This window comes from Chrysochloris asiatica, unplaced genomic scaffold (assembly GCF_000296735.1).
Source record: "Chrysochloris asiatica unplaced genomic scaffold, ChrAsi1.0 scaffold00155, whole genome shotgun sequence".
Taxonomy (NCBI): domain Eukaryota; kingdom Metazoa; phylum Chordata; class Mammalia; order Afrosoricida; family Chrysochloridae; genus Chrysochloris; species Chrysochloris asiatica.
Window position 1 is genome coordinate 1175017 of NW_006408673.1, and position 11947 is coordinate 1186963.

Genomic DNA, 11947 nt, shown 5'->3' on the forward strand with positions numbered 1-11947 from the left:
TATTGTCAGGAGAGAACAGTCGCTGGAGAAGGATGTCATGCTGGGTAAGATGGAGGGTCAGAGAAAAACAGAAAGACCCCCAACGAGATGGATCCACCAGGTGGCATCACTGGTGGTGTCAAGTGTGACAGCAGTAGTGAGGTTGGCCCAGGAATGGACATTGTTTCGTTCTGCTGTGCATGGGGTCGCTATGAGTCGGTTCCAACTCGATGGCACCTGACAACAGCAACAACAAAGAATATGCAATATATTTACTATACTTCTGTAAAAAATAATCCTATACTGAGATGGCCTGTTTGGATCTATTTAGTAATTCTTTGCTGTCTTTTTCATATAGGAGTCTCCCGGAGCCTCTCATGACCTATGAGTTACATGGAGAGTTCATTGTTCCAGCCAGTAAGTGTCAATTAGAGGTACATAAAAACAGTTTGTGTTTGATAGTGTGAATAAACTAAAATGTCCATGTGAAAAATTTAACTTCATGTTATTGTCATCTGTGTTAAAAATAGAAACTACTTCATAGGTCTTAGTTGCCCCCTTTTAGAAGTTGAAGAAAAAGAAAATTAATATATTTATTTTAATTAATTCAAAAATATCTATGTATTGTCAATTGTATGTTAGGCACTGGTCTGTTGCCACCATGCCCCACTGTCATTGAGTACATTCAGACTCAAAAGAACCCTAAAGGGCAGAGTAAAACTGTTCCATACGGTTTCTGAGACCATAAATCTTTATGGCAGCAGATCCAAGGAGCAGGTGGTGGATTTGAACTGCCAACCTTGTGGTTCGCAGCCCATTGCTGATACTGCAGCGCCACACCAAGAGTCCTGAGTTATGCACCACAAAATGTTAGCCGGAGAAGGCTTAAAGTCAGTAGAATGTAAATTTGTGATTCGTTTTTTGTGAGTCATACTCATTCCAGGATTTCTTGTTTTCTTTCAAATGATTGTATACCGTACTTTTTATGTTTGACACAGGCTGTATAATCATCATAGTCCTTTGTAATAGATGGTGTTAGGTGCTTAATAGTTATGGAAACGAAGGTTAAGACTTGTTAAGTAACTTGTCAGGTTATAGGAAACTGATTTAAAGTTCAAAACGCCCAGTTCTATTGGCTAAAACCTGCAGAATCGGTTTTCACAGGTGCACTTACAGTAGCTGTCATTGTACTCTCCTTTCCTTTTTATTTTTTGCCCCCTTGGATTCATTCCATAGTTTAATCTGTTAAAAGACTTTGAGGAATCCCTTGGGTTCTAGGTTACTGCTACCCGAGCCATGCTGTAAATGTTGTCTTCTTGTGAGGTCTTTTCTCCAGTCAGTAAAGGTTCTTAGTATGTTGCAGATAAAAGGAATGTGTAGACCTAGTTAGACCATATGTAAAAATAAGCTTTAGGAAAAGACAGAAATAGATTTCTATAGAACACTTTTGTTTTTATATGGAAACGGATGTTTTTCATAAAGAGAATTTGTATGATACAGAAAGGGTGAGAAGTTTCTTGCCAGAAACTTACTTATATGGTTTGTTGCTTTAATCTTTTCTTTATGGTATTTTTGGCACACCAGAATTGTTATGTGCTGTTGAGTTGGTTCTGACTCATGTTGATCCTATGTACACAGATGTTGACCCTGTGTACACAGATGAATACTGCCCAGTCCTGCACCATCCTTACAATCATGGCTCTGCTTGTGCCCATTGTTGCAGCCTCTGTGTCCATACATCTCAGTGAGGGTCTTCCTCTTTTTCGATGACCCTCCACTTTACCGAACATGATGTCCTTCTTCAGGGACTGGTCCCTCCTGATAACATGTCTAAAGTATGTAAGACGGAAGTCTCATCATTCGCCTTCTAAGGAGCATTTTGGTTATGCTTCTTCCAAAACAGATTTGTTTCTTCTTTTGGCAACTCATGGTATATTTAATAGTCTTTGCCAACACCATAATTCAAAGGCATCAGTTCTTTGGTCTTCTTGGACAACGGTTGTTCATGTTGTTTGCCTTAAGAGACTAGAAAAAGCAGAAAAGTGTCCATTTTAATGCAGAATCCTTTGGAAAAGTAGACAAAGATAAAGTGATAATGAAATAGGGTTTTAAATTACCACAAGTTAGTGTTACTTTGATTAACAAGCCCTGTAACTGAGGGTAGTGTGTTTGAAATTTTTATAGCACTGTATTTTATCGGATGAAAGCTTCCTATGAGGTAGGACTCTATAAGCAGTAATGGGACTGGTGTGGTGCTATAGGTTAATGTGCTGGACTGTAAAGTTGTGTGAACCACAAGGTTGGTGGTTCAAGCTCCCTTCCTCACAAACCCTATACAGGGTCCCTATGGGTCATAACCGACTCGAAGGCACTTAACAGCAACAACAAGAAGAACAACAATGAAGTCCTGGTGTGGCACTGTAGGATCAGCATTGGGTTGTGAACCACAGGGTTGGCAGTTCCTCGGAAATCCTATATAGGGTCACTATCAGTTGGAACTGACTTGGCAGCAGTCAACAACAGTGAAGTCCTTGTTTGGTGCTGTAGACTCAGAACTGGACTGCTAACCGCAAGGTCGACTTTTTAAACCCTAAATAGGGTTGCTATGAGTTGGAACCTTCTCAACAGCATACAACAGTAATAAACAACAGTGAAGTCCAGGGTGGTAGGAAATGAGTGTGGACGTTTTTTAAAACAATCTATGGAGACTGAGGTAAAAGTTTTATTTTTTAAAAAGCATTTGTCTAAATGCAAAAGCTATCATCATCTACTTGACCAGCACCATATGTTTTGCTTCATGACTCCTTGAAGATGCTGCAAAAGAGTCTCTAAAGTGATGCAAATAACAGACTGGTTCCAAAGTCAAATGCTGTAGCTACTGGAATTATTGGCATTGACTTGCACCTAAGTGAAGTTATTGTTGGAATGGGATCGCTAGTACCCTTGTTTAATGAGAAAAAGTTCGCAAATTAAATGGGTATTTTAAGGACCAAGATTTCCATTATAGACCTTACTTTTTAAAATGTTAATCTCTTGTGAGTAACTTTCTCTGTACTCATTACTCTGCTTGTTTTAGAAAAGGGTGTGTGGAGTTCAGGCTTTTGCATATGTCCTTTCAGGCACTGAATAAAATAGTTACAGATACCAGGTAGCCAAACTTAGATTCCCTTTTGAAATATCTTTGAAAATTTGTGATTGTCATTAGGCTTTCATTTCCCATTAATAATGCCATAGATGCTTGTTTAGTGAAAGTGCCTGATACCTGGGCCAACTGCTAAAGGTATCGAGCCTCACCAATATTTGCTCCCACTCTCACACCAGCAGATTTCTAGCCTCGGAAACCCTACACAGGGTCGCAAAGAGTTCGAACTGACTATGGTACACAGCAGAGCAGCTCACACCAGCTTGGAAACTCATTTTTGATTCTTCTCATTGCATGTGGTGGTTTCCATCTGTTCGGTGGTGTTGAGACTGTCTTTTCCACCTGTTCTGCAGAAGGTTCTGAAGGTTTCTCTTGGGTTGCTTCATTTCCTCTCATTTTCCTTTCTTGTTTTCAGTTGAGAATCTGTGAGTTAGCATTTGAAGTTTATGGTGCAAATAAGAATTTTGTTTCTTTGTTGTCACCACAGAAAGCAAAATGTTTTTGATTCTTTAAAAAAAAATTACTTACTGTTTAATATTGAATGTACTAGAAAGTTAATTGTTTTAAAATTTTTTATGAGTTACTTAAAATGGCTAGAAGGGACCAGAAACACCTATCTTGTAAAAGTATATAATGGACTTTTGGGATAGAAATTCCTGAAATGAAACCACAGTTCACTTGGTCTACACAGGAATTCAAAAGATGTGTACCTATGAGGAAGGCACTATCTGCATGGTGTTGAATACCTTTGTGAATAGATTAAAGTCCAGGTCTGTGTCTTAGTCTTTCAGACTCAGAGTCCTTGATCTATCATGTTGGTAGACATGGATCCAGGCTTCAGAGATGGTCTCAGGTTAAAAAAAAGTTTGATAATGACAAGTAAAACCTGAATGGCTAGTTATTGCATCCCATGAAAAATCTCTATCATCTGGATCAGTCCATTTTCTTCTTGTTGTCAAGTGTCAAGATTCACAGACACAAAATTCTTTAGCCATTTATGATGAAAATGTAACTGTTACAGGAGCTAGAGCGTCAGTGGTAATATAGCCAGTCTGTTTTAGCTGTGTTGGAAACCTGCATATGAAGCAAGACAATATCATGTGGTTCTTGAACTCTGGTACCTGGAAATTAAAGGATGGACTTGTAAGTGGCATCAAGCTTAGGTTGTTTTGTAGGAGTGATGGACACCCACAGAAAAACTGGAATACTTAGAAATTTGTGATTGAAACCTTCTGTTCCTTGGAAAGCGCTATACAGTTAATGCTAATACTTTCCTAAAACTTACAATGCTACTGAATTATGGCATTTAAATAATGAAAGAATTTCATGTTTATCTGCTTTTGATATACTATGTTGTTGTTAAGAGACGTTGAGTCAGTTCTGACCCATAATGACCCTGTATAGGGTTTCCAAGGAGCAGCTGGTGAGCTTGAACTGCTGTCCTTGCAGTTCAAATGACTTTGCAGTCTGGCACATTAACCCACAGTACTACATCAGGATTCCTTGATATACTATGCTATCATCTTTTTTAGTCCATTAGTTAGCACAGCATCGTAAGAGAGAGACATTAAAGCATGGTTAATTCTGATTCATAGTTTCACAATGAAACATTCTTTTGCTTTTACAATAAACTAATTCCCTTGCATATTTCAGGAATTTGTTGTTCCGATCAGTATGTTAGATTTTTTTTTTTTTTTTTAGTTTATTCCTTCCATTCTTCTTTGCCAGTTTCATATTAATTGAAACATAAAATGCCTATATAGTATAAGTAACTGAAGATAATTTATCTTAGGAAACCTTTTTAGTACCATATAAATACGATTTTGTTGTACTGTAAGGAAATACCTATAAATATGCATTATAAGCTCTGGTTGGAGTCCTGGTGTGGCACTGCAGGTTAATGTGCTGGACTGCAAAGTCGGTTTGAACCGCAGGGTCAGTGATTCAAGCTCACAGGTTGCTCCTTGGAAACCCTATACAGGATTGTTATGAATTAAAACCGATTCAGCGGCACTTAACAACAAGAAGCTCTGGTTAATTTTAAAATGAAAGAAAATACTGCAAAAAGTAGTTTTACCTTACAGGCTTTACAGAAAATCATTTTTGAAGAAGAAAAAGAGAAAAGCAGAAGTGTAAAAACCTGAGTGTATATTTTCATGAGAGATGGGGGGTGGGCTAGTGAGAGAGGGTCTCAAGCAAAGAAGTGGAATGTTTTTGCTCTATTTTCCAAAAAGGATTCCACTGATTTTAGAAAAGAAGAATCTTATCCTTACAGGGCTGGAAAACAGTTTCCTGGCTTGCGTGTTAAATTAAGTAATAAATAAAAAAATATTCTTAAACTGAGGCTTTTTTTTTTTTTTTGGTGAAAGAACGATTATTAATGACAAATAGGCACATGAATCGAAACTAGCTTTTTAGTGCAATGTTTCTTAAAATTTCAGTTTTACTTGTGAATGTACAGAATTCCTATCCAAGGTGGCTATCCTTTCATTCATTTGGAATTTTGAGCTGTTTTTTCAGAGTCTCTGCTTTCATTTTATGTTTTTACAAAAACTAAGCTGTGACTTGAAAATGTTATAATATATTCATTCCTTCACTTTCCCTAGCACTGATTCAATAGAGCATTCACTTGGTTTTAGCTGCAGATTAAGAATTTGCTTATAATTTGTCACTTAAATCTTTAGAGATGGGTGCTTTTGTTTCAATGTAAAACAAAAGTATCTAAAAATATTTAATATAGCACTGTAGGAAAGGCACTGGACTGCTAATCTTAAGGTTGGAGGTTCAAATCCACCAGCTGCTCCTTGGATACCTTATACAGCAGAGGTGGGGAACCTTTCTTCTGCCAACATGTATAATATTTGTGGGCTGTGCAAAATTGTCAACTTAAAAATTAGCCTGCTATGTTTGGTCAAGCATTTAATTAACTCAGCCCTAATGTGACTGCTGGAACTGCGGTTGACTTGGCATGACCAGATCAACTGATTTCTTGGACCTTATACAGCCCCGGAGCTGGACATTCCCCAGCCCTGCTGTAGAGGTTCACTGTGAGTTGGAACAGACTCACTGGCACTAACAACAATAATGTGGCTTGAATATTTACATTTACTTTATCATGTGCCATTTGATCTTTTAGTCTTTTTGTTTTCTTTCTCTTTAGAAACCCATCTCTGTGTCCTGGTATAAAGTCCCACCCTTGAACAGTTATTAGGAGTGCAGATTACAGTGCATTTAACTTTACGAAGATTTCAAGCTACCTAAATGTCCATAAAAATGATGGTGTGGCACTCTGTTTCATAACGAGGACAGATATCCATGACATATTAAGTGAATTAGGCTGCTAAAATATTTCATTGAAAGAAAACTCTATAAGGATTATACCTAAATTTTATCAGTTTATTTTAGAGTGAGACTTATTATTATGGATAATTGTTATTTAAGTGAACTTTTTGTTAAAACCTAACAGAAATGTCTACAATCTTAAATGTACAGATGAATAAATTTCCACAGTGACGACACTACTGTAATCAGCCCCCAGATCAAGAAATGGAATCTTTTCTGAACCCCAGTAGCCTTTTCCTTACTCTTTCCTTACTGTGCACTTTTAAGGTGATTGTAAGTAATGTCACTCAGCTCTACACTTCAGGATAGGTAAAATGTCAAGTTCTTTGTTACATATATTTTATCACAGTAAAAGATTTCTAAATTAAAAAAGTAAAGCAAGGAAAGTATGTAAATAGTATTAAATTTGGGGAAACTTTATCTGACATTTTCTGAAGGATGGATTAGAATGGAAAAAGGAGCCAAGTTAAGAAAGAAAGGCTATTTGGGCAAGAGGTAATGAGGCTGAAAGGGTTAAAACATGTAAAGTAGATCAGGAAAGAGGAATTTATTTCAAAGAAGATACACAGATCATCAACAAGCATATGAAAACATGCTCAGCATCATTAAAATTAAGTAAATACAAATCAAAACCACAAAAAGGACAAGTAGTATAGAGTCAGATGTTGGGATTACTGCTTCCAAGGCTGAGTGGCCCTGAGAAAGTTACCTAACTTCTCTGTGTCTGTTTTCTCATCTGTAAAATAAAAACAATAGTGTTATCTCACAAGGCTGCTATGAGGATTCAGTGAGGTAGTACACACAATGCACTTACCACTATACATTTTCAAATAGTTTTGTCCACCCTATGCAGAAACTCACCACCCGCTCCTCATACACCCTATACAGGGTCACTGTGGGTCAGAACCAACTCAGCGGCATTTAACAGCAACATACAGAAACTCCCACCACTTGTCTATCAGTTTGTCATACTCTGGTGGCTTGCATGTAGCTGTGATTCTGGAAGCTGTGCTACCGATGTTTTAAATACCAGCAGGGTCAACCATGGTGGACAGGATTCAGATGAGCTTCCAGACAAAGACAGATTAAGAAAAAGACACAGACTACATCTGAATATTTACTTACTGAACGTAGTGGTTATAAGTTGGGCTTCTAGCCTCTAGGTCAGTAGTTCATGAAAACATTATGCTGGGTCACTATGATTTGGGACCAACTCTAAGGCACACCACCACCACCACTGTCAGCACCCGAATATTGACTCTTGAAGCACGAAGAAAAGATTCAGAATAGTGGCAGATATAATGGCAGGAGATGAGCCACTCAGGCCGGAAAGCACTCAAAATACAGCAAGACGTGCTGCCTCCTCAAAGTAGAGGTGACTGTGATGATGCAATGAAGTAAAGCCTTTGGGACCTTCGTTTGCTGATGGGTCTCAACTCAAAATGAAGAGAAGCAGCTATTAACATCCATTAATTATCAGAATACGGAGTGTACGAGGTCTGCACCTAGGAAAATTGGAAATGGTAAAAAATGAAATGCACGAACATCAACATTCTAGGCATTAGTGAGCTGAAATAGACTGGTATTGGCCATTTTAAATCTGACAATTAAATGGTTTACTGTACTGGGAATGACAAATCAAAGCGGAATGGCATCACATTCATCATCAAAAGAAACACATCAAGGTCTGTCTTAAAGTACAACTCTTGTCTGTGATAGGATAATATCCATACACCAACAAAGAAGACCAGTCAATAGCACTATTTATTCATGTGTATGCACCAACTACTAAAGCCATTGATGATGAATTGAAGAATTCTTCCAACTTTTTCAGTCTGAAATTGATCAAACATGCAATTAAGATGTATTGATAATTACTGGTGATTGGAATGCAAAGGTTGGAAACAAAGAGGAAGGATATCAATAGTTAGAAAATATGGCCTTGGTAGTAGAGATGATGCTGGATATTGCATGAAATAATTTTGCAATTATTGCAATGTCATTTATAAACAACATACAAGAAGTCTGTACACATGGATTTCACCATATGGAATACCAGAAATCCAATTGACTACATCTATTGAAAGAGACTGTGGAAAAGCTCCATATCATCAGCAGAAGCAAGGCCAGGGGCAGACTGGGGAAGAGACCATCAATTGTTTATATGCAAGCTCAGGATGAAGCTGAAGAAAATTCAAGTCCACAAGAGCCAAAGGGCAGCTCCAGAAGACAAAAAGTCAAATGTCATAACAAAATGTGTAAACACCTAGAGTTAGAAAACCAAAAGCGAAAAGCATGCTCAGAATTTCTCAAGCCGAGGAAAACTGAAGAAAAAATTCAAGCCTGGACTTGCTGTATTGAAGGATTCTAAGGAGCTCTGATAGTGTAGTGGTTAAAAATTGGGCTGCTAATCTCACGGTCAGCAGTTCGAAACTACCAGCTGTTCTGCAGGAGAAGGATGAGGCTTTCTGCTCCCATAAAGATTTACAGCCTCAGAAACCCTGTATAGAGTTGCTATGAGTCGGAACCGACTCCATGGCACATAACAACAACAATGGGAAATATATTGAATGATTCAGAAAGCATCAAAAGAAGATGGAAGGAATACACAGAGTCACTGTACCAAAAATAAATGCTTGATGTCCAACTATTTCAGGGCTAGCATATGACTAAGAGACAATGATACTGAAGGAAGAAATCCAAAAAGGTTCATTGAAGGCATTGGTAAAGAACAAGCACCAAGAATTAATGGAATATAAATTGCAATCTTTCAACAAACTGATGAAGCACTCGAGGCAGTCACTCATATGTGCCAAGAAATTTGGAAGACAACTACCTGGCCAACTTACTGGAAAAGATACCTATTTGTGCCCATTCCAAAGAGAGGTGACCCAACAGAATGCAGAAGTCATAGGAAAATATTATTAATGTCTCATACAAGTAAATTTTTGCTAAACATAATCCAAAAATGGCTGCAAATGTACAGTGACAGAGGACTTCCAGAGATTTAAGCTGGATTCAGACGAGACTATGGAATGAGAGATATCATTGCTGACATCAGATGGATTTTGGCTGAAAGCAGAGAATACCAGAAAGATGTTTACCTGTGCTTTATTGACTATGCAAAAGTTTGCGATTGTGTGGATCATGACATGCTAAGGACAACATAGTGCACAATGAGTATTCTGGAACACTTAATTGTGCTCATGAGGAACCTATACATTGACCGAGAGGCAGTTGGTCAAACAGAAGATGGGAACACTGAATGGTTTAAAATTAGGAAAGGTGTGTGCCAGGATTGTATTCTTTCACCATATTTATTCAATCTATATGCTAAACATATAATGTGAGAAGCTGGATTATATGAAAAACTTGTGGCATCAAGATTGGAGGAAAACTCATTAACAACCTACAATATGCAGATGATAGAACTTTGTTTGCTGTAAGTGAAGAAGACTTAAAATACTTACTGATGAAGATCAAAGCTCACAGTCTTCAGAATGGGTTGCACCTCAATATAAAGAAGACAAAAATCCTCACCACTGAACCAATAAACAATATCCATATAAATGTAGGAAAGATTGAAGTTGTCAAAGACCATTTTGCTGGGCTCAACCATCAACACTCATGGAAACAGTAGTCAAATTAGACAAATCTGTTGTACAAGACCTTTTAAAATTGTTCAAGAGCGAAGATGCCTATTTGAAGACTAAGTTCACCTGATCCAACCAATGGTATTTTCAGTAACCACATATGCATGTGAAAATGGACAGTGAATAAAGAAGATCATAGAAAAATCGACTCATTTGACTAATGGTGTTGGAGGAGGATATTAAAAGTACCCTGGACTGCCAAAAGAACAAACCAATCTGTGTTAGAAGTAGTACAGCCAGAATGCTCCTTGGAAGCCAGGATGGCAAGACTTGATCTCTCATACTTCGGACATATTGTAGGGAGGGACCATTACCTGGAGAAGGATATTAGGTAAAATGGAGGATCAGAGAAAAAGAGTAAGACCCTCTCCAACTAGATGAATTGGCACAGTGTTAGCAGCAATAGACTCAAATGTAGCAATGATTGTGAATTTGGTGCCAGACTGGGCAGTGTTTCATTGTATTCAGAGGTTCATTGTGAATCAATATTGTTTCCATGGCTCCTAACAACAATAATACAGAAACTCAGTACCCTTTTAACAGTAATTCTCCATTTCCCCTTTGCTGCAACTCATGGTAACCACTAAAAAACTTTTGTCTTTATGTATTTTCTTATTATTTGTGGGATCATATCACATTTGCCTTTGATGCCTGACTCATTTCACTCACCATAATGTTTTTAGTTTTATTGTTTTCATATTTTGTAAATTGAGTGAGGATTTACAGACAAGGTTATCAGTTTTACATTTCAACATATAATGTATCTTATTTCATCTTAATGATTGCGATTCCATTCTATGCTGAGCATACCTTACTAGTGTTGTTGTTCTCTCTATATATTTCTATCTACTGATTAGACAAAAACTGGGCCACAATGGTGAGTTCTTTCTAGACCTAAAGGGTGGTAAAGGGCCCTCGTCTCAGATTCGTATAGTCTTTTATTTTTTTTTTTAAATAAATTTGAGTTTTGTTCTATGTATTCTCCCACTGTATCTAGGATCTTTTAATGTGATCCCTTTCAGAGCAACTGGTAGTGGTAGCCAGGTGCTATGTGTGCCAGGTACAGTGATCTTTCTTGGACAGTGATACTCACACGTTCCATTAGTCTGTTGGGGCAATAGATGACAAGCATCTTCAGTTCTCATCATTCTTCTTTCTTCCATACATGGAGAATCCAATAGTCACACCCCTAATGCCCGTTCATGAGCTTTTAAGATTCCAGATGCTACTCACCAAAGTAGAATGCAGAACATTGTCTTTTTTAGACTATGTTAGACCAATTGACCATAGTGTTCCCTTAGACTGTGGTCATGCACCCCCAGGCCCAGCAACTCATTGCCTTAAGATGGTTGATAATATTGAAGAAGTTTTCATCATTTTGCCAGCTGTATGCTCTATCACATTCATAGTTATGTTTGCAGCCAAGGTAAATAATCATGTACTTTTAAATCCTTAGATATTTGTGGATATAGTCACACTTTTCCTTTCTATTCAGCTTGTGTAACTCTCCAGGTATCTACCTGCAGAACACTTACGTTTTAATGTTCTTTATATAACACTGTTTACCTCTGTCCCTGTTAGCCCTTGCATATCTACCTGTGTCTTCACCTGTCTTCATCATTTTTCTGCCAACCTCTTTCTTCATGTATATTGCCTTTCCCACCACTTGAGTTGACATGTGCCTAGCCTCTGAAGAATTCTACCAACTTCTTCAATCTGAAATTGATCAAATATGCAATCAAGATGTATTGATCATTACTGGTGATTGGAATGCAAAGGTTGGGAGCAAAGAAGAAGGATCAGTAGTTGGAAAATATGGCCTTGGTGATAG

At 37.7% G+C, this 11947-nt stretch overlaps 1 protein-coding gene across 1 annotated transcript in view; it reads left to right on the forward strand.

The window, feature by feature from the left end:
* The window catches only part of ARHGAP10 (Rho GTPase activating protein 10), a 483306-nt gene that overhangs the window by 312288 nt on the left and 159071 nt on the right, over positions 1–11947 (forward strand). Inside the window, exon 16 of the mRNA XM_006870868.1 lies at positions 338–396. Within this exon, the coding sequence (XP_006870930.1) occupies positions 338–396 (59 nt within the window). The remainder of the gene's footprint in view (positions 1–337; positions 397–11947) is intronic.